General features: G+C 39.8%; 1 protein-coding gene across 4 annotated transcripts in view; it reads right to left on the reverse strand.

Annotated features, from left to right (window-relative positions):
- INTU (inturned planar cell polarity protein) overlaps positions 1 to 24,167 on the reverse strand; it is a 127,787-nt gene that overhangs the window by 92,822 nt on the left and 10,798 nt on the right. For 2 of the 4 annotated variants that reach the window (XM_077140079.1, XM_077140082.1), the window contains exon 1: positions 803 to 1,473. The exons of 1 other annotated variant lie outside the window; for it this stretch is intronic. In XM_077140079.1, the coding sequence (XP_076996194.1) occupies positions 803 to 945 (143 nt within the window). In that variant the 5' untranslated portion in view covers positions 946 to 1,473. Of the gene's footprint in view, positions 1 to 802; positions 1,476 to 24,167 lie in introns of those variants that run through there. One more of the 4 variants, XM_077140081.1, reaches the window with a different exon arrangement.

Here is a 24,167-nt window from a genome sequence, read left to right on the forward strand (position 1 = left end):
GGAGCATTGGGTCCTGTAAATAAGAACTTTTTTACGGTATTGTTTAGTATAAAAAAGTGGAAAATAGGGCGGTGCAATGGCGTCTCAGTGGCAGAATTCTCGTCTGCCATGCCGGAGACCCGGTTCGATTCCCAGCGCCTGGCATAAAAAAAAAAAAAAAAAAAAGTGGAAAATAACTTAGATATTCTGTATTTTTAAATTTACATTAAGATATACAATAGAAACCAAACAAACAAACAAACAAAAAACCCAAGGGGATGTATAGGAAAAATATGGTAGAAATACCCTAAAATACTGAGGGTCTCGATAGCGAGATTATGGGTGGATTTTCTTTCTTTTACTTGTCTATTTTCAAAACAGAAAAATATCCTTGAAAATTAAAAAAAAAAATTGCCTTATAAAATGTGTAGGGTGTGCCTCCATTCTAAACACTAATTAGGTTAAAATCACAAAGATAATGACACCTGAGAAACAAGCAGGCACTGCGAAAGGAAGAGAATTTTATGCACAATCTAGGAGATAAACCTTCATTTAGTGTGGAATCCACCACCAGGAAGAAGAAACCATACTCAGCCGAAACTCATGAAAGACCTACAGACCTTCATTTCTGATCGCAATATCGCACGTAAACCCCACTTATTATACAACCTCAAACACCTTCATTTCGGCTCACAATATCACACAACAGCAAGGGGCGCCCATAAACCCCACTTATTATACAACCTCCAGCAGCCACCCCGGCCACGTGTACGCTCTGCAAACTGAAAGGATGGGTTTAATTCTCCCTCTTCGAGAACCTTACTCATAATCGTCGCCACTCGTCGACGATGAACTCGAGTCGCTGACCCAATCTTCAGAACCACAGTCCTCATTTTCTTGTGAAGTGGGGTCTCGAGGGAGCTCATCCGGGCTTCGACGTGGTCCGCACAAAACCGGAGAAGCCATAGTCACGGATTAGGTACGAGTGGAGCAATTCAAACTTCGCAGCGGCGACTTGCCGGGGCTGCCATCTTGCCTCCGTTCGGGAAGGGCGGAGACCACGTGATCACAAATCCTTAGTTGCGATTGGTAGCGGCTCGGGTTGCCAGGGCGACGGGGAAGCTACCCAAGAAGAACCGGAAGGAGCCGAGATGCTGAAAGACCACGAGGGCGTGGAGGAATCAAAGAGGCTAAAACTTCACCTTGAGGCAGGATATTGTATTTAATAAGGTGCACACCCACTTTTCTCTTTCTTCCTGTGCTGGCTGTCTTCCGGTTTGCGCTTAGTCCTGGGTATCTACGCCAAACGGCGGTCCAAAGCCTAAAAGCTCTCAGCCTGGGTTTCCCTTGAGGCAAAGGAATCTACCCTTTGCCTTTCCTCCCGGCAACTGCTACGGGGTAGGGAACCGTCGCTTTTAAGCATTGCCCACTAGGAGTTAACGGAAATACACTCCTTTGTTTCTCTGATTTTCATGTTTTTCCAGATTACAGATATTTCTACAGTTCTCCCAAATAGGCATTCTGAAGTGTTTCAAATGGGTGGCAATTTTGTGAAACCAGCTGCATGTTCGTTTTTTACTCAGAATTTTTATAATGTGATGACGTGCTCTCCTCGCAGCTGAGAGCATAGATTGGTATATTTTGACTGTCATTTTCGAGTACCTCATCAAGTGTTTTTCTAAGTATGAAAAACTGGTCATTCACATACTATGAAGTAGATACTGTTACCCCTTTACTAAAACAAGGAAACTGAGGCTTAGGTAGGTTTTTCATCTTGCTAATGATTATATAACTAGCAGGCAACAAAAGCCACCCAGAAGTGAGCCTAAGTTATTAATCACTATTTTAAACTTCCTCCTCAGGACCCAGTGATTAAACTATTAGGGACTTATTCCAAGAAAATTACGGATGCAAACAAAATTGATAAAATTTGTAAATGTGAAAAACTGGGAGCAATTCAAATGTCCACCAAATAGGAGCAAAGTTAAAATACATTTATGTATATGCGTATTTTGTTGAATATTATGGTGTTAATAGAAATGTTCTCAAAGAGTAATGCATAGGGGAAATGTTGATATAAAAAAGCAAAAAAAAAGATATATTATTTTACAAACTCAATGCATAGGTGCTGGGATATAACTTAAACTAGATGGGCAGATGGTGGAGATTGAAAGGCAAATGGGTGACTACTAGAGTGATAGGTAGCATAAGTACAAGGTGTGCTGGTTTGAAAGGATGTATGTACCCCAGAAAAGCCATGTTTTAATTCTAATCCCATTTTGTAAAGACAACTGTTTCTTCTAATCCCTATTCAGTACTGTATGTTTGAAACTGTAATTAGATCATCTCCCTGGAGATGTGACTTAGGGAGTTATATCTCAATGTGATCTAGAGTGATCAAGAGTGGTTGTTAAACTGGATTAGGTGGAGGCATGTCCTCACCCATTTGGGTGGGTCTTGATTAGTTTACTGGAATCCTAGGTGGAGAAAGCTGGAGATTCTGAGAGAGTAGAGAATGACATAGCCAGGAGAAGCAGAGAGCCTACCAGCCAGCGACCTTTGGAGAAGAAGGAAAACGTCTCCCGGGGAGCTTCATCAAACAGGAAGCCAGGAGAGAAAGCTAGCAGATGATGCCGTGTTCACCATGTGCTCTTCCAGATGAGAGAGAAACCCTGACTGTGTTTGCCATGTGCCTTCTCACTTGAGAGAGAAACCCTGAACTTCATCGGCCTTCTTGAACTAAGGTATCTTTCCCTGGATGCCTTTGATTGGCCATTTCTATAGACGTATCTTAATTGGGACATTTTTTTTGGCCTTAGAACTGTAAACTAGCATCTCATTAAATTTCCCTTTTAAAAAGCTATTCTGTTCCGAGTATATTGCATTCCAGCAGCTAGCAAACTAGAACACAAGGCTTTAAGGGAATATCTAGGGAAAACTAAACTGTGTGGTCACAGCAAACATTTTAGAGGGTGTCTTAATTTATTTTATTATTATTATGGGGTGGTTTCAGCAGAAATGAGTAGTGGGAGATGAGTCATCACATGACCCACAGTGGTAAATGCATGAAGAAGAACTCAAAAGAATCTGGCAGCTACAAACAAAACAATATTCACACTTTCAAGGTGCAACTTAATTTCATTTGTCACATTAAACTAGGTAGGTTTAAATTTTCTAGGTTTTATCATTTTATTAGTATTATAAATGTGCTTTTTTATAATTGTATAGAAACTACTGACTTATTTTGTAGTTTATTTGAATTAATTTATAAAATTATTTTTATCATATATAAGAACTATAAAGCACGAAGTTATATCTACTTCATTTAGCATTATAATTTTTAAAATTTAAGTCAACAATCAAGATCTGCAAGAGTTTTTTCCATAAAAGTGATCCATATATTACTCAAGTTGGAGAATACAGGACTAATTAGTAAAGGGATAGTGGGCAAAGGAAGGTTGCTGAGGCAGCAGGAAAAAGTGGCACCAAAGCACAGATGGAGGAATATGACTTCAACAACTTTTCCCTTGGAACTAGAGGGAAGACCAAAGGAAGGTGTAGCTGTGTGTGCTCATCTGCCAGTCTCAGGCAAGAAGCTGAGGAAGCCCCGTATGATGCTATATAGTATCTCTGGGAAGTAGAAGGCAACATTATCAGCTGAAAGTGAGAGAGGAAATGATGGGATCAGAAGTTTGAGGAGAGTGGAGCCAGGAAAGAAGGGAAAAAATTATTTCCATCAGCACTGAGATCCAATAAAAATGTAATAATTTTACCCAAATCAATAGGCCAAGGCCTTGATCTTAAGGCTTACTCTTGTGAAGCTTATGTATGTAGCAGAGAAGCTTAGCCTACCTATAGCTATGCCTAAGAGTTACTTCTTTTGTTGCTCAAATGTGTCTCACTCTCTTTAAGCCCAACTCTGCAAATGAAATCATTGCCCTCCCCCCTACGTGGGACATGACATCCAGGGGTGAAAGTCTCCCTGGCAGTGTAGGAGATGACTCCCAGGAATGAGCCTGACCCAGGCACCATGGAATCAACAATGCCAACTTGACCAAAAGGGGGAAAAGAAGTGTAACAAATAAGGGATCAGTGCTGAGAGAGTTCAAATACTATTTGGAGTTGAGAGGCTACTCTGCAGGTCAATCTTATGCAAGCTTCAATTAGACATTGCTGCCTATCATAACTTGCCAAACCCCAACCAAAATCATTCCAGCCAATCCTAAAGAAAACCTATGGCAGTATAAGATCCTACAAAGGTTCCATGCATAAGGCTAACTTCCCAGAAACTTCCAACCTCCACATGGGTCCCAGGACCAGATAAGTCCTGAAATGCAGAGGGCCCAACCTTTCCAGAATATTAACTAGTTCCATCCTCCTATCCCATATTATCAACATCCCCTTACAACATGAAAAAGTTAGAGTGCACATAGCCCAAATACTCCTAAAGAGTGGGAGAAAGATCAAAGGTGATAGTTGAATTATACAGAGAAGGTAGGGTTTAACAAACGAATATGATTGCTGAATCATTATACTGATATTTCTTTTAGTTTCCAGTATCTTAGAGCAGCTAGAAGTAAAAACCTAAAATTGTAGAATTGTAACTCATACTGAACTCTGAAATCTTTTCTATAGTTGTTGCAATGTGCTTTGAAATTTACTGCTTTTTTGTACATATGTTATTTCTCACACACACAAAAAAAGTCGACTGTGATGATAAAAAAATTCCTTCTAGGGTCCAGTGTTCTATAGCAGCTAGAAGGTAAAATCTGAGAGGATCATATGGTAGCCCATGACAAACTCAGGGATCTGTCCTATAACTACTTGTTGAAGAGTGCTTTGAAAAGTATTACTTTTTTCTTTCTTTACATTGTATATACATTATATAATAAAAAAAAGTTAAAAAAAAAAAAAGAACCACACATCATGTGTACATCACAAAGTGCTAGTAGCCAAGTATAATGAAAAATTCTCAAAAGAGGCCAGAGAATAACAGACGGTTTGCATAGAGGGGGGACACTATTCCTGAAGCCTGGCTTTCCATCAAAAAGTAATGAGTGACATTTTTATAGTGCTTAAAGAAAAAAGCTCTCAAACAATATTCTGTATCCAATGAAAATATGCCTCAAATAAATTTAAAAAAAAATGAACATGCTTTCAAATAAATAAATTTGAGGGCAGATAATCAAAAAGTATTGGCAAAGTCTCTTGACAGATGGAAAAAAAATACATGGAACTATTAAACTTTACCACTGGGGAAACCCCTGATATACTGTGTCAAACATTATGGACACCCAAATGAATAGGCCAAGCCCTTGATCTTGAGGCTTGCTCCTGTGAAGCTTATGGATGTAGCATAGAAGCTTAGCCTACCTATAAGTATGCCTAAGAGTTAATTCCAGAAGACCTCTTTTGTTGTTCAGACGTGGCCTCTCTCTCTCTCGAAGCCCAACTCTGTAAGTGAAATCATTGCCTTCCCCCTGACGTGGGACATGACATCCAGGGTGAAAGTCTCCCTGGCAGCATGGGAGATAACTCCCAGGGATAAGCCTGACCCAGGCACTGTGGGATCAACAATGCCATCCTGACCAAAAGGGGGAAAAGAAGTGTAACAAAATAAGGTATCAGTGGTTGAGAGATTTCAAACAGAGTCAAGAAGCTACTCTGGAGGTCACTCTTAACACATGCTTTAGTTAGACATTGCTACCTATCATAACTTGCCAAACCCCAACTGTGCCAGTTTGAATATGTGGTGGGCCCCAGAAAAGCCATGTCCTTTAACCTTCATTCAATTTTGCTGGGTGGGAGCATTTTGATTGTTTCCATGAAGATATGACCCACCCAGTTGTGGGTGGTAACTTTTGATTAGATGATTTCCATGGAGGTGTATCTCCACCCATTGAAGGTGGAGTTGCTTACTGGAATCTTTTAAATGAGGAAACATTTTGGAGAGCGTTCCTTTTTTTGTAGAGCCACGAGAAAGCCAGCAGACACTGCCATGTTTGCCATGTGCCCTTCCGGATGAGAGAGAAGCCCTGAACTTCATTGGCCTTCTTGAACCAAGGTATGTTTCCCTGGATGCCTTAGATTGGACATTTCTATAGACTTGTTTTAATTGGGACATTTTCTCAGCCTTAGAACTGTAAACGAGCAACTTATTAAATTCCCCTTTTTAAAAGCCATCCCATTTCTGGTATATTGCATTCCGGCAGCTAGCAAACTAGAACACCAACCAAAACCAATTCTGCCAACCCTAAAGGACACCTAGGGCAATATATAAGATTTTACAAAGGTTCTTTGCCCTCGGATAACTTTTCAGAAATCTACAACCTCCTGATGGGTCCCTGGATCAGGTAAGACCTGAAATGCAGAGAGGCCAACCTCTCCAGAATATCAACTGGTTCCACCCTCCTATCCCATATTCTCGACAGGCCCTTTCAATATAAGTTAGAATGGGTATAGCCCAAATACCCCTAAAGAGTAGGAGAAAGATCAAAGGTGATGGTGGAGTTATACAGAAAAGTGTGGGTTTAAAAAATGAGTATGAGTGCTGAATCAGTATATTGATATTCCTTTCATCCCCAGTACCTTTGAGCAGCTAGAAGTAAAAACCTAAATTTGTGGAATTTTACCATACCACACTAAACTCTGAAATCTGTTCTACAACTAATTGTTGTGATGTGCCTTGAAATTTACTGCCCTTTTGTCTATATATTCTTTTTCACAAGAAGAAAAAAGAATTTCTTCCAGCCTCCAATGTTTTGGAGCATCTAGAAGGAAAAATCTGAAAGGGTGGAATGGTAACAAACTCTGAAATCTATTCTATAACTAGTTGTTGGAGTGTACTTTGAAAATCATTCTTCTTTCTTTCTTTTCTTTGTATATATGTTATATTTAACAATAAAAAACATTAAAAGGTATAATACCTTTTTTTTTCGCATGGGCAGGCACTGGGAATCGAACCTGGATCTCCAGCATGGCAGGAGAGAACTCTGCCTGCTGAGCCACCATGGCCCATACTATATGTAGTATTTTTAAAATTGGAAAAACAATAGATTTTAAAAATTGGAATTGCTATGATAATTTATGTGTTGTGTTAAAACATAGATACTTATTCTCACCACAGTCTCAGTGTTCTAGTTTGCTAGCTGCTGGAATGCAATATACCAGAAACAGAATGGCTTTTAAAAAGGGGAATCTAATAGGTTGCTAGTTTACAGTTCTAAGGCTGAGAAAATGTCCCAGTTAAAGCAAGGCTATAGAAATATCCAATCTGAGGCATCCAGGGAAAGATATCTTGATTCAAGAAGGCCGATGAAGTTCAGGGTTTCGCTCTCATCTGGAAAGGCACATGGTGAACACAGTCAGGGTTCCTGTCTTATCTGGAAGGGCTCATGGCAAACACGGCATCATCTGCTAGCTTCTTCTCCTGGCTTCCTGTTTCATGAAGCTCCCTGGGAGGCATTTTCCTTCTTCATCTCCAAAGGTCACTAGCTGGTGGAGGCTGCTTCTCATGGCTATGTAATTCTGCTCTGCTTTCTCTGAATTGCCTTCATTCTCCAAAATGTTTACTCCAGAAACTTCTCAAGACCCACTCAAATGGGTGGAGACACGCCTCCAGCTAATCCAGTTTAACAACCACTCTTGATTAAATCATATCTCCAGGGAGATGATCTAATTACAGTTTCAAACATTCAATACTGAATAGGGATTAGAAGAAACAGCTGCCTTTACAAAATGGGATTAGGATTAAAACATGGCTTTTCTAGGGTCCATGCATCATTTCAAACCAGCACACTCAGAATGCTAAAATTCGCTTAAACCTCCATTCCAAAATGAAAAGTCCTTTAGGCATCTCCTTAATAAGTTAGGCTTTCCTCATATTAATAGCATTTTATTAGAAGAAAAAGGGCATTTAAAATTTTTAAGTCCAAATCTTCCTATAAATAATACTCCGTTTTTTTCTATAACCATCTAATAATTCCATACCCTTGTCATAAACATTCAGTGGCACCCTACAAAATACAGAATAGTACAAATTTCACAGCCTCTTTCTTTTTTAATTTTTAATTCCCTGAACAACTGAGCACCAATTAGGAGTTAAATTCCTTATTTCCTGCTACGCCTTAATCAAGTTAATCAAATGTCTACAGCTTACCTGATCAAAAGATCACATGGGGGCGGGCCGCGGTGGCTCAGCGGGCAAAGTGCTTGCCTGCTATGCCGAAGGACCTCGGTTTGATTCCCGGCCCCAGCCCATGTAACAAAAACGGAAAAACAAAATACAATAAAGCAAGAAAATGTTTGGAGATGTTTCCCTTTCTTCCTTCCTTCCTTCCTTCTCTCTGTCTTTCCTTTAAAAAAAAAAAAAAAAAAAAAAAGATCACATGGATTTAGTGTTAAACATACAGATTTTGAAGCTCTACCTCATAGGATGAGAATCTCCAGAGGATGGGTCTGTGAATCTGTATTTTAAACAAATTCCCAAGGTGATTCTTATGGCATGTTTGGGAACCCTGCCCTAAGCCATCCCTCAGTTTTGTGTTCCATACCCCTAGGCCCACTGGTCATTTCCTGCATAGGCCAGCAACCCCTCCTACCTTCTGCTCCAGAACCTGCCACCAATATAACCTTGTTTAAATCAACGTCTCCAACTGTATTAGCCAGGGTTCTCTAGGGAAACAGAACCGACAGGATAAAAATCATGAGATTTTAAAATATGAATTGGATCACACAACTGTGGAGATGGACATGTCCAAATTCCATAGAGCAGGCTGCAAGCTGGGAACTCTGATGAAGATTTTCGATGAACTGCCCAGGAGAAGCTGGCTAGCAGAAATAGAAATGGAAATTCTTCCTTCTGAGTGCTGAAATCATCACTTCTCCTTTTAAGGCCTTCACTTGATGGGATAAAACAGCTCTTGTTGTTGAAAGCAATCTCCTCAGTTGATAGCCATAGATGCAATCAACTTATTCATAAGTTAAATCCATGAAATATCCTCATAGTATCAATGAGGCCAGTTTTCTTGACCAAACAAGTGAACACCATGACCTGACCGAGTTGACATATGGACTTAACCATTACAGTCCACCCTTTGTCAACTTGACACCCATACACATCTCTTTAAACCATACTTAATCTCTAAATAAAAACAATAACAGTCATATTTTCAGCTAATACTCAACTGTCCTGTATACAATCAGAAATGCAGTAACTGTCCCCAGGATAGAGTGCAAGTCCTTAGGTAATATTCAGTCTTAAACTTGATATCCTATCACTTAAATTCTGTGGCATGAAGTTAATATAACTTATATCATATGATAAAGGGATAAGATAAGGAAGAAAACATCTTTGTTGCTTTTTGTATATATACTCACATACTCAAAACAAGGAAGAAATATTCATAACCATTACGATCCTCATTTCTCTAACTGGTCACGTGGTCATAGCTCATATTTATAACTACCTTCTTTCCCCACCCATTCTATATTCCCTTTACCCTAAGCAAGCATCTCATTTGGTCATAGTTCTCTTTCTGGTGGGGTGATCAAACTTTCATTGCTGAAGGGTCTGGCCATAGTAATCCTGCCTGGATAGGACTGTGCAATTTTCCATTATTGGCTTTAATTACATAGCATGCTAGGACTAGGAGACACCCTAGGGGATCTCCTGTTTTCCAGATAATCTATTCTATACCTCTACTGTTTAGTAGTAGTCCTATTTCCCTTTGATAATCAGGATCAATCACCCCAGTCATTTCAGTAATTCCCTTATTTACCTATTGATTCAGAGGCACAGGGAGCCCAATGTGATTAGGTAACAGTCTTAACTTCCAGTTTAATGGAATGAATCATTGTTGTATCTCCTAGTGATTGAGAATCACTGTTGTATGATTTAAGAACTAAGACCTGTAGGCCAGCAGAGCTTATGTTTGCAGGGACAGGAATAAGAAAATTTTCTAGTGGGTCACTAAGAGTAATAGTGAGTGGTGCCACTCCCATTTCTACCCCTTGATTTCTGGACCTGAGAATCCTGAATATAGGAAAGACAACATCATAGAATGGACACTGATTTACAGCATTGACAGGCTTCTGGAGAACACTGTCCCAGCCTTGCAAGATACCCAGTTGGTATTGCGTCTTCAAAAGGCCAGTCCACCATTCTATCAATACAGCTGCTTCAGGATGATGGTGAATTCCATGAGCATATACACATAATAACACTATATTTGCTATCACATGAGTACCTTGATTAGAAACAATGCTGTGTGGAATAGCATTGTGTGGAATAGCATTATGTGAATAAGGCATTCTTGTAAGTCCATGGATGGTAGTTTTGACAGAATCATTATGTGCAGGAAAGGCAAACCTATACTAGGACTATGTGTCTATTCCAGTTAGAACAAAACACTGCCCCTTCCATGATGGAAGTAGTCCAATGTAATCAACACACCATCAAGTAGCAGGCATCACCTTGGGGAATGGTGCCATATTGGAGACTGAGTTTTGGTGTCTGTTGCTGGCAGATTGGGCGCTCAGCAATGGCTGTAGTCAGGTCAGCCTTGCTGAACTGAAGTCCCTGTTACTGAGCCCATGCATAATCTCCATCCCTACCACCATGGCTACTTTGTGTTCATGAGCCCATTGGGCAATGACTGGAGTGGTTGGGGATATAGAAGCTGACTTGTATTCACAAAATAGTTCATCCTATCCATTTGATTATTAAAATGTTCCTATGCTGAAGACACCCTCTGGTGAGCATTCACATGGGACATAAATATCCTCGTGTGTTTTTTGCCCACCTAGAAAGGTCTATCCATATACCTCTCCCCAAGACTTGTCACCAATTTTCCAATAATGTTCCTTCCAACTCCCTGACCATCCAGCCAAACCAATGGCAATGACCTGTGAATTAGTATGCAGATGTACCTTCAGCCAGTTCTACTTCCAAGCGAAATGAACAACCCAGTATACTGCTCAAAGTTTTGCCACTGGAAAACTCTCCCTTTACCACTTTCCATCAGGAATGTCCTAGAAAAAAGCTACAGTGTTGCAGATGTCCACTTTGAGGTATTACTTGTGTGAAACTGACTGTAAACCAGGCCTCAGTTTTCTCTTCCTCAGTCATATGGTTGAACCCCCCAAGAGGCCATAGTAGTGGGCTGGTAAACAGAAGGTAGTGTGGCAGGGATGGGGGGCATGGGAGTTTGAGCCATTTCCTCATATAATTTGTGTCTTCAGTGCCTGATTGAGCCTTATCTCATATATACCACTTCCATTTCATGATGGAGTGCTGCTGTGCATACCCAACTTTATGGCTTGGTGGATCAGACAATACCCACTTCATGATAGGCAACTCAGTTCTTGTTCTAGTTTGCTAGCTGCCAGAATGCAATATACCAGAAACAGAATGACTTTTAAAAAGGAGATTTAATAAGTTGCTAGTTTACAGTTCTAAGCTGAGAAAATATCCCAATTAAAACAAGTCTATAGAAGTGTCCAATTTAAGACATCTGGGGAAAGATACCTTGGCTCAAGAAGGCTGATGACATTCAATGTTTCTCTCTCAGCTGGGAGGGCACATGGCGAACATGGCAGCGTCTGCTGGCTTTCTCATGGCTCTACCGAAAAAAGGGACTCTCTCCAAAATGTTTCCTCTTTTAAAGGATTCCAGTAAGCAACTCCACCTTCAGTGGGTGGAGACACACCTCCATGGAAATCATCTAATCAAAAGTTACCACCCACAATTGGGTGGGTCACATCTTCATGGAAACAATCAAAATGCTCCCACCCAGCAATGTTGAATGAGGATTAAAGGGCATGGCTTTTCTGGGGTCCACCACAGATTCAGACTGGCACAGGTCTCAAGGTAGCGTGGTGGCCCATGTTTAAGCATTTGGTCTCTACAAGCACCAATATATGCCAAAAGCTGTTTCTCAAAAGAAAAGTAATTATCTACAAAGAATAGCAGGGCTTTGCTCCAAAATCCTAAGGGACTATGCTGTAGCTCTTCTATAGGGGCCTGCCAAAGGTTTCAGACAGTATTTCTATTTGCCATGGACACTTCCAGCACCATAGGACCCACTGGATCATACGGCCAAGTGGTAGAGCAGCTTGCACAGCAGCCTAGACCTGTTGCAGAAACTCCTCTTATTCTGACCCCCACTCAAAACTAGCAGCTCTCCAGGTCACTTATTAAATGATTGGAGTAGCATACCCAAATGAGTAATATGCCTTCAAAATCCAAAGAGGCTAAGTAGGTATTGTGCCTCCTTTTGAGTTGTAGGAGAGGCCAGATGCAACAGTTCATCCTTCACCTTAGAAGGGATATCTCAACATATTCCACACCACTGCACACCTAGAAATTTCACTCAGGTGAAAAGCCCATGAATTTTTTTCAGATTTATCCTCCACCTTCTAACATGCAAATGACTTATCAATAAGTCTAGAGTAGCCAATTCTTGCTCACTAGTTCCAATCAAGTAATATCATCAATATAATGGAGCAGTGTGATGTATTGTGGGAGAGAGAGATGATCCTGAACCCTATGGACTAGATTATAATATAGGGCTGGAGAGTTGATATACCCGAGGTAGGACAGTGGGGTATTGGTGGCCTTGCCAGCTGAATGCAAACTGTTTCTGGTGGTCTTTACTAACAATAATTGAGAAAGAAAGCATTTGCCAGATCAAAAGCTTCATATCGGTACTAGGGGATTTACTCAAGCAATGTCTGGAACAGCAGGTTCAATTGGAATAATCACTTGGTTAAAGTTTACAATATTCCACTGTCATCCTCCAAAATCCATCTGTTTTCTGAATAGGACAGTTGATGAGTTGATGGTGACACTAGTCCCTGCAGTTCATACTGGAATGCAGTATTGCTTTTGATTTACTGTTTTCTTAGGTATAGGACATTCTAGTGCTTCCACTGGGCCTTTTCTACCATAACAGCCCTCACTGCACAAGTAGGGAACCAATGTGGGGGTTCTGCCAGTTGTTGAGTATGTCTATTCCGATTATGCATCCTGGAACTGGGGAAATATCCCGAGAATGGGTCCTGGGATCCACCGGACCCACTGTGAAATAGACATGAGCTAAAACTCCATTAATCACCTGACCTCTACAAGCCCTTACACTGATGGTGTACCACACTGACATTCTGGGCCTCTTCGTACTAATGTCACTTTGAGCCAGTGTCTAATAATCCCTGAAATGTTTGATCATTTCCTTTTCCCCATTGCAGCTGCCCTGGTAAAAGGCCATAGGTCTCTTTGTGGGAAGGCTAGGAAGATTAACAATATACATTTTTGGCAATGTAACAGGGTCCTTCCCCAAGGGGACCTGGCTTTCCCTTCATTCAAGGGGCTTTGGATCTGTAAACTGTCTCAAGTCTGGGAATTGATTAAGGGCCTATGACATTCTGTTTTTTTTTTAATTTAAGTTAGGCTTTTGTTCACTTGACCTATAAGAATTCTTCCTCTTATATAGATCAAGTAAGAATTTAGTGGATGCCTATCTATTTTACCTATAGGTACCTCACGATCTATAAGCCAACATCGTAGGTCTGTGCAAGTCAGACTATTGGGACTACTGCTTTGAGACTGCTGTCCAGTATGGTAGCAATGCCCACTTTGTCTTTGTCAATTAAGAGGTGCCACTTGGCTTCTGCCAACCTGGGATCAAATCATCCCCATTGTGTTTTAGCATTTAAGTTCAGTGACAAAAAGTTCCCTTGGTAATATCTGATTTACATAGAAGAGCAAACACAGATCTCTCCGGGGATGATAGAGTTATTCTCACAATTTATTTCTCACTGTCCTTGTGAAAAGTGTGTCCTCTGGAGGTGGGTGAGCAGGTCTTACATGACAAATCCATTATAGTAGAGCAGTTCTGGCATTTTGACTTCACAAAATGTAGGTCATGTTTTCCATATTTCAGCCAATCATCTGAACAAACTGTTACAGCCCTTTCTAGCCCCTTGAGCTTCAACACTACATCCACAATCTCTACTTAGTGAATCCATATCAATAAAGTCAGACTGATCCAACTTTACATTCATTGCACCATTATCCCATACCCTTAATATCCATTCCCATACATATTCCCCTAATTCTATGTAAATTGGAAAAATTATGCAGTGTTTTTGAAGCATAGAGAAGAAGCTCCTCATGGGTTACACTTTGTACCTTGCCTTTTGGGGCCTGTTGGGACTCCAGTCTAGTTATAGGTCTGCAAGAAAAGAGGGGTGATGGGGGTGGGGCATAAGAAGAATTAGAAGTGTCTTAAAAGCCAACTACTGCAGGGCATTCCATTGCCATTTGATCCTGTGAAACAGGGTTAATATCTTCAGACACAAGTATGAGGCTGTTTTCACAGGGGAGGTGGTTACAGGTTTATCAGACACAGCAGGGTTAATCTCTTCAGGTAGAGGTTGGATGGGTGATTCCTCAGGGCAGACCACTACAGGTTTATGTGGCAAAGACTACCTCAGGCATTATTATTATCAACCCATATGTCCCCATTCCAATTTTCAGGATCCCATTCCTTTCCACTCAATGCCCTCACTTTAATGGGTGACAACCTACAAAGCTGGGAATTCAATTTCTGTTGTGTTTCAGCTGCCTACATAATGAGACACTGGGACTGGTTTTCAGAAACCTCAAATCTATGGCTACAGAAATTAAGATTTTCTTTCAAGGCACACATGGAAATTTTTATGTGCATCATGCAGCACTTAAGTTGGGAATTTAAAGTTTTGAGCTCATCCCATTGTTTTACAATTGTATCTATCATATTTAGGAACAACCAGCCAACATCACTATACTTTTTATCTCCACAAAACTGTGAAGATGTTAAAAACACTCTCACCCAGAGGTTTTTACCTCTTATAAGCATTTGAGTAGCTGTATCTGGTGGTGATATTTTGCATATCTCCATTGCCCACTCAGGGACTATCACTGCTATCTTGATGTAAATAGAGTCATTAGTACCTTTGAATCTAATCAGGTTAGAGAACCAATCCCGGAAATCCCAGAACCAACTCAAAAATCTCATTCTTAAGATTCTGTTTCTGAAGAACCATTCCTCGTACCAAAATTTGTATTAATCAGGGTTCTCTAAGGAAACAGAAGTGATATGTTACATCTGTAAATATTATGAGAGTTTAAAAAACGTTTTAAATGGTATAATACAACATATATACAAAGCGAAGAAAGAAGCGATAATTCTCAAAGTATACTTCAATAAGTAGTTACAGAACAGATCCCAGTGTTTGCCATGGTCTACCATTCCATAATCTCAGAATTTTCCTTCTAGCTGCTCTAAGACACTAACGGCTACAAGGAATATTAATATAGTGATTCAGCAGCCATAACATTTGTTAAATCCCATTTTCTCTGTTATACCTCCTCCTTCCCCTTCAACCCTTCTTCCAATCTATAGGGATCTCTCAGGAATGCCTATTCTCACTTTTTCATGTTGAGAAGGGGTGTCCACAATAAAATATGGGGGATGTAGTTAACTGATAATCCTGGAGAGGCTGGTCCCTCTGGGTTTCAGGATTTATCTGACTTGGGAATCTTCTGGGAATTGTATGTTTCAGGAAGGCAAACCTAGTGCATGAAACCTTTATATAGTCTTGGTTCGAGCCTTAGGTGTTCTTAAGAGACAACAGTAGAGATGTTGATTGGGGTTTAGCAAACGATGGCAATTAGCACTATCTAACCAGAGCTTACATAAGAACAGTGTGTGGGTTTGAAACTGTTGTGTACCCTACAAAAGCCGTGCCTTTAATCCTCATTCAGTATTGCTGGGTGGGATCTTTTTTACTGTTTCCATGGAGATATGACCCACCCAGTTATGGGTGGTAACTTATGATTAGAAGGTTTCCGTGGAGAAGTGTCTCCACCCATTCAAGGTGGGGTTGCTTACTGGAGTCCTTTAAGAGGGAGTCATTTTGGAAAAAAGCTTTAGAACCAACAGAGCCCACACAGCCAGAGACCTTTGGAGAGGCATAAAGAAAATGCCCCCAGAGAAGCCACTGAAGAAGTCTGGAGAGAAAGCTAGCAGATGTTGACATGCGCCTCTCCAAATGGGAAAGAAAGCCTGAGCGTCAACAGCCTTCTTTAACCAAGGAATCTTTCCCTGAATGCCTTAGTTTGGACATTTTTATAGCCTTGCCTTAATTTGGACATGTTCACAGCCTTAGAACTGTAAACTTGCAATATAATAAATTCTCCTTTTTAAAAGCCACTCTGTTCCTGGTAAATTGCATTCTGGCAGCTTTTACAAACTAAAACAAGCAGCCTCCAGTGCAGCCTCTTTAGTCCAATTGATATTTCTTGGCTATCGATGTCTTATTTTATTACACTTATTTTCCCCCTTTTGGTCAGGAAGGCATTGTTGATCCCATGGTGCCAGGGCCAAACTCATCCCTGCCAGTCACTCCCCACATTGTCAGGGAGATATTAACCTCTGAATGGCTTGTACTACCCAGGGAGGAGGGCAATGCTTTTACTTGCAGAATTGGGCTTCGAGAGAGAGATGCCACATCTAGGAAACAAAGAGATAACTGGAAGCAACTTGTAGACCTTGTTAAGAGTAGTATAACCTTTTTTCCTATGGAAATAAGTTTCATAAGGGTAAGCCTAAAAATCCAGGGCTTGGCCGATTTTCTTGGATGTCCCAATGGTTGGGAAGATACCAAGGGTTTCCAAGATGGGAGAGTTGAATATAAAAATACATTCCCCCCCTTCAGATCCTCAAGGTACTCTACCAATATTTTTTAAATTATCAGTCCACCACAGTATCAGATGTATCCTGGCACTACACCAGGCCATAGAGAATTACAAGGCCTCATTCCCATTCAGACTCCAGGAGTTTGGGCGGCTGAAGGTCTAGTGTACACACATGATCAGCTTTTGTCCTGCACTCTAATTTACCTTACATTCAGCCAAACTGGCTTCATTTTAAACTCTGAGGCCTAATCTCTTTCTTGGTAACTTCAACTGTTATTCCATAAAGCTATGCTTGCTTTCAGGTCTGTAGAACCCTATTTCTGGGACCCTGGTGTCACAAGACTACTCAAAGTTCCAGGGAAATGCCAGTTATCACACATACAGCTCAGTGTTTCAGAATCCAGACATATGACCACAGTTTCAGACTAAATGTGGTTGCCATAAAGGCCCACAATCCAGGCTCTTATTTCTTAAAAATTGTTTTTAATTTTTAAATATAACATAAATATAAAGAAATAAAAGCAATGATTTTGAAACTACACTTCAATAAGTAAATCCCGAACAGAATTCAGAGTTTGTTATGGGTTACCATTTCACCAGATTTTTCTTTTTAGATGCTCCAAAACACTGGAGGTTAGAAGATTTTTTTTTCCCTTTTTTTTTGCGAAAAATAACATATCCACTAAAAAGCTGTAAATTTCAAAGCACATCTCAACAATTAGTTGTAGAACAGATTTCAGAGTCTGGAATAGGTTACAATTCCCCCATTTGAGGTTTTTACTTCTATCTGCTTTTAAGGTATTGGAGACTAAAGAAATATCAATGGAATGATTCAGCAATCCTATTCATTTGTTAAACCCTAACTTCTCTGTACAACTCCACCATCAACTTTGATCTTTCTCCCACTCTTTAGGGGTATTTGGGCTATCCCATTCTAAGTGTTTCACTCTGGAAGAGGCTTTTGATTATATGGGATGGAAATAGTTATTCTGGCCCCTTTGCATCTCAGAACTTATCTGGTCCAGGGCCCATCTGGAAGTTGCAGGTTTCTGGAAAGTTACCCCAGTGCATGGAACCTTTGTAGAATCTTATATAATGCCCTAAAAATTCTTTAGGATTGGCAGGATTGGTTTTGTTTGGGGTTTGGCAAGTTAAGATAGGTAGCAATGTCTAACTGAAGATAGCATAAGAGTGACCAGGGTAGCTTCTCAACTCTATTTGAACTCTCTCAGCCATGGATATCTGATTTCTTACACTTTTTTTTCTCTCCTTTTTGTCAGGATGTCATTGTTGATCCCACGGTGCCAGACCAGATTCATCATTGGGAATCATCTCCCCCGCCACCAGGGAGATGTCCACCCCTGAATGTCATGTCTCACTTAGGGGGTTGGGCAGTGATTTCACTTGCAGAGTTGGGCTTAGAGGGAGAGGGAGAGAGGCCACATCTGAGTAACAGAAGAGGCCCTCCAGAAATAAGTCTTAGGCATACCTATAGATAGACTAAGCTTCTCCACTACATGCATAGGCTTTACAAGAGCAAGCCTCAAGATCAGGGGCTTGGCCTATTGATTTGGTGTCCATAATATTTGAAACAGTATCAGGGGATTCCCCCCTTGGTAAAGTTTGATAGTTCCATATTTTTTCTCCCCATCCCTCAAGGGACTTTGCCAATACTTTTTGGCTATTTGGTTAATATACTCTGGGATGTATCCAGGCATTACACTAAATTGTACAGGATCAAAGGCCCTCATTCTTATTTTGGGTTCCCTGTGTTTGGATTGTTTAAATGAGCTATCCAGACAGGTTGAGTTAGGTTATGCACTACTGAAAATTTAGGTTCTGGACAAAATAAAACTTTCTTCCTTTGGTCTCAAAGAGCAGATGAGGTTCTAAAATGTAGACAATGCATTTCTTGCCCTGTATTCTGAATTACCTTAAACCCAATCTAATCGGCTTCATTCTTAACTCTAAATACCAGGTTGTACATGTATAAAACAGCCTCTCAAAATCCAGAAATAATCATTACCACTCTGGACTTGATGTGATGGCTTTAAGAGTTTACAATCCAGGTCTCTGTTTTCTTATAAGTGTTTTCTAAATAAGACCATATAATAATTGCTCTTTTGTCCACAAAATTTGGTGAATTTTGTGGACATTCGCCAAATGTCCCACAGTTTCTTTCACAATGTTGCATGCCTCATGATTTCATTCCTTTTTGTGCAGGACAATATTCGATCATATGTTTACACCATTGTTGGTCAACCTACTTCTCAGTCAGTGCATCCTTCAGCCACCTCCATTCATTAAGCACCATGTATACTGTCCAAAGTCAGCAGTCCATAAATACTGTCAATTTTAGACAATTTCATTGTTCCCAAGAGAAAGACAACCAATAAGCACACCCCCACCAAATAAAAATCCAAACCTCCCCTTGACTCTTTTCCCTCCCCCCATTATTTACTCCTAGTGTTGCTGTGGTACTGTTGATGTTTCCTGTTAAACATAGCCCATCACATGCAATAGCAGTTTCCCCCCTGTACTCCAAACCTATACACTCTTTGTACAAGATTCATACCTTGGCAGTAGTTCATGCAAGAACTTATTATATTTCTAGTGCTAATCAGTGGGGCATGAGTCTGTGCAACCCCTTTCAATCATGTTCACCTTCAATATGGTAATATTATGTATAGACCCAAATATTTTCTCCTATTGAGTTGGCTATCTCTTCACTTTTTTGAAAGCCTTTTGAGGCACAAAAGTATTTGATTTTGAGTTCCTATTTATCTATTTTTTCTTTTGTTGCTTGTGCTTTACGTGTAAAGTTTAGGAAGCTACCTCCTATTACTAGGTCTTGACGATGTTTCCCTATATTTTCTTCTAGGAGCTTTATGGTACTAGCTCTTAATTTAGATGTTTGATTCACTTTGAGCTAGTTTTTGCATAGGATGTAAGATAAGAGCCCACTTTTATTCTTTTCCCTATTGATATCCAGTTTTCCCATGCCCATTTATTGAAAAGACTATTTTTGTCCTAGTTCAGTAGATTTGGGGGCCTTGCTGAAAATCACTTGACCATAGATTTGGTGGTCTATTTCTTCACTCTTGATTCAATTCTATCTTTGTGCCAGTACCATGCTGGTTTGACCACTGTGGCTTTCAAATAAGTTTTAAATCAGGAAGTGTTAATCCTCCCATTTTGTTTTTCCTGTTTTTAGGATGCTTTTAGCTATTTGGGGTATCTTTCCTTTCCAGATGAATTTGGCAACTAGCTTTTCCAAGACTTCAAAGTAGGTTGTTGGAATTTTGATCGGCTCTGTGTTGAATCTGTAGGTCAATTTGGGTAGAAATTACACCTTAACTAAACTTAACCTTCCTATCCCTGAGCAGGGAATGTCTTTCCACCTATTTAGATGTTCTTTGATTTCTTTTAGCAATATTATGTAGTTTTCTGTGTACAAGTCCTTTACATCCCTAGTTAAGTTCATTCTTATATACTTGATTCTTTTAGTTGCCATTTTGAATGGATTTTTTTCCTTAATTGACTCCTCAGGTCATTGTTTATGTATAGAAACATTACTGATTTTTGTACATTAATCCTAGATCCCACTACCTTACAGAATCTGTTTATTAGCTTGTAGCTTTGCTGTAGATTTCTCAGGATTTTCCAAGTATAGTATCATGTCATTTGCTAATAATGAAAGTTTTACTTCTTCCTTTCCAATCTGGATGCTTTTATTTCTTTGTCCCGCCTGGTTGCTCTAGCTAGAACTTCTAGCACCATGTTGAAAAATAGTGGTGACTGAGGGCATCTTTGTTTTGTTCCTAATCTTAGGGGGAAAGCTTTCAGTCTCTCTTCATTGACTATGATACTGGCTATGGATCTTTCATGCATGCCCTTTATCATATTGAGGAAATTACCTTTGATTCTGACATTTTGTAGTATTTTCATCAGAAAAGGATGTTGAATTTTGTTGAATGCTTTTTCAGCATCAATCAAGATGATCATGTGATTTTTCCTTTCTTTTTCTTTTCTCTTTTTTTTGGGGGGGGGGGTTGCATGGTTCAGGAAATGAACCCGGGTCTCCCGCATGAAAGGCAAGCATCTACCACTGATTTTCCCCTTTCATTTTATGAATGTGCAGTATTATATTAATTAATTTTCTTGTGTTGAGCCATCCTTGCATTCCTGGCATAAACCCCATTTAATTTTGGTGTATAAATCTTTTAATGTGCTGTTGGATTTGATTTGCTAATATTTTGTTGAGAATTTTGACATCTATGTTCATTATGGGAGATTGGTCTGTAGTTTTCCTTTCTTGTAGCATCTTTACCCAGTTTTGATATTAAAGTGATGTTAGCTTCATAAAATGATTCAGGCAGTGTACCTTTCCCTCAATTTTTTGGAAGAGTTTGAGCACAATTGGTTTTGGTTCTTTCTTGAATGCTTGATAAATTCCTCTGGGAAGCCATCTGGCCCTGGGTTTTTCTTTGTAGGAAGACTTTTGATGACTGAATCACTTTAGTGACTGGTTTGCCAAGATCTATTTCTTCCTGAGTCCGTATAGCTTGCTCATGTGTTTCCAGGAATTTGTCCATTTCATCTAGGTTGTCTAGTTTGTGGCATATAGTTGTTCATAGTATCCTCTTACGATTTTTTTTTATTTCTTCAGGGTCTGTGGTAATGGCCCCTTCTCATTTCTGATTTTGCTTATTTGCATCCTCTCCCTTTTTTTCTTTCTCAGCCTTGCTAGTGGTCCATCGATTTTATTTTCTCAAATAACCACCTTTTAGTTTTATTGATTCTTTCAATTGTTCTTTTTTTCTCCCATTCATTTAACAGTGTTTTAATCCTTGTTATTTCTCTTCTTCTGTTTGCTTTGGGGTTAGTTAGCTGTTCTTTTTTCAAGCTCCTCCAGGTGAGCAGTTAAGTCCTTGATTTTTGCTCTTTTTTCTTTTTTAATATAAGCATTAAGGGCAATAAATTTTCCTCTAAGCACAGCCTTTGCCACATCCCATAAGTCTGACATGTTGTATTCTCATCTTCATTCTTCTCCAGATAGCTACAGATTTCTCTAGCAATTTCTTCTTTGACCCACTGGTTGTTTCAGAGTGTGCTATTTAAACTCCATGTATTTGTGAAGTTCTCATTCATTGGTGGTTATTGATTTCCAGCATCACTCCACTGTGATCAGAGGAAGTGCTTTGAATAATTTCAGAATTTTAAAATTTATAAAGACCTGTTTTGTGCCCCAGCATATGATCTATCCTGAAGAATGTTCCATGAGCACTAGAGAAGAATGTATATCTTGGTGTTTTGGGGTGTAATGAGCCACATATCTCTGTTAGGTCTAATTCATTTATAAAATGGTTTAATTTTTCTATTTCCTTGCTGATCCTCTGTCTGGTTGTTCTATCAATAGAGGGGAGTGGTGTATTGAAGTCTCCTATTATTCTTGTAGAAGTGTCTATCACTCCATTCAGTTTTGCCATGTTTTTCTCATGTACTTTGGAACTCCTTGATTAGGAGCACAAACATTTATGATTGTGATTTCTTCTTGGTGAACTGTCCCTTTTATTAATATATAGTGTCCTTCTTTGTCTCTTATGATCTTTTACATTTAAAGTCTATTTTGTCTGATATTAGTATAGGTTACTTCTACTTTCTTTTGGTTACAGCTTGTATGGAATATCTTTTTCCATCCTTTCACTTTCAATCTATTTGTATCCTTGTGTCTAAGATAAATCTCTTGTTAGCAGCATATAGATGGATTATATTTCTTAATCTATTCTTCCAATCTCTATCTTTTAATTTGTGAGTTTAGTTCATTAACATTCAAAGTTATTAATGCAAAGACATTTCTTGACTTCACCATCTTATCCTTTGGATTTTACTTGTCAGATCTATATATTCTTTTCTCTCTTACTCTTTTTATCCTTTAAGTTGCCTTTACTGGTACTCTTCAATTCTGTGGCATCCTCCAGACCTTTTTTTTCCTGCCTTTTTTTTTTTCAGTCAGCAAATATCCCTTTAGTATTTCTTGTAGGGCTGGTCTTGTTGACATATTTTCTCAGTCTTTGTTTGTCTGTGAAACTTTTAATCTCTCCCTCAGTTTGGAAGGACAATTTGGCTGGGTACAGAATTCTTGGCTGGGTGTTTTTCTCTTTCAGGATCTTAAATATATCATACCACTGCCTTCTCACCTCCATCATGCCAGTTGAGAGCAGTTAGAACTCAATCTTATGTGGTTTCCCTTGTATGTAGTAGATTGACTTTGTCTTGCCACTTTCAGGATTTTCTACTTCTCTTCAACATTTGACAGACCAATTAGTAGGTGCCTTGGGGAGGGCCTATTTGGATTTATGCTATTTGGAGTTCTTTGGGCTTCTTTGGTTTGCATATTTGTGTCATTTTTAAGGGTTGGGAAGTTTTCCCCTATCCTCAACTAATATTCTTAGCCCTTTACTCTTCTCTTCTGGGACACTAATGATTCTTGTATTTGTGTGCTTCATTTTATCCATCATTTCTCTGAGATTCAATTCAAATTTTTCCATCTTTTTTTGCCATTTGCTGTTTTGAGCATTCAAAATCAGTTGTCCTGTCCTCTAGTTCATTTATTCTTTCTTCTGCCTCTTCAAATCTGCTGTTGTGTGTCTCTAGTATATTTTTTAATTGGTCTACAGCATCTTTAGTGTCTGTGATATCTGCTATTTTTCTATTTATTATTTCAAATTCCTTTTTATGTCTTCTAGTGTCTTCTTTATTTCCTTTATGTCATTAGCTATCCCATTGATTTCATTTAGTAGATTTATAGGAACATCTTTGCTTAGTTTTTCCTAAGTCTCTGTCTCCTCTGGTGTTTTAATTTGGTTATTATGCTGGGCTATATCTGATATGCTTAGTGATCTTCTGTTGCCTTTGAGGCATGTAAACATCTTGATAGGGTTATTTTGGAAGTTGATTTCCTTCAGTTGTCTAAAGCTTTGTATTTCAGGATTGATTTGGAACAGGATATGGGGCACTACAATGCAGTGACAGGTTGCAGTGCAGTTATAGGCACGGGTTGGGGACACTGCACTGGTGCCTGTGAACCTGAGGTATGGGGTGCAAGGTTTTGGGGGTGTGGTGTGGGGGCTGTGGGGACAGGGTTCAGCTCAGGCAGGCCTTGGGGCACAGAAGCAGGGTATGGCATGGAGGGACACAGAGGTAGGGCATGGTGGGAAGTGGATGCAGGTCCTAAGCAGATGCACGGGCGCTGGTGTGCAGTCAGGATGTGGGGGCATGTGGAGCATGGGGGTCGTGGGTGTCAGGATGTGGGGGAGGTGGCACAGAGGTCAGGGCACAGGAAAGGCAGGGTGTGGGTGTGTCCTTGCACAGGTGGTGGGGTTCAGGGGGCCCAGGATGCAAATGTGTCGGTGTATAGGGGCAGGGCACAGGTTCCCGGGGGTTGCGG

This window comes from Tamandua tetradactyla, chromosome 22, assembly GCF_023851605.1.
Source record: "Tamandua tetradactyla isolate mTamTet1 chromosome 22, mTamTet1.pri, whole genome shotgun sequence".
In the NCBI taxonomy this organism is placed as follows: domain Eukaryota; kingdom Metazoa; phylum Chordata; class Mammalia; order Pilosa; family Myrmecophagidae; genus Tamandua; species Tamandua tetradactyla.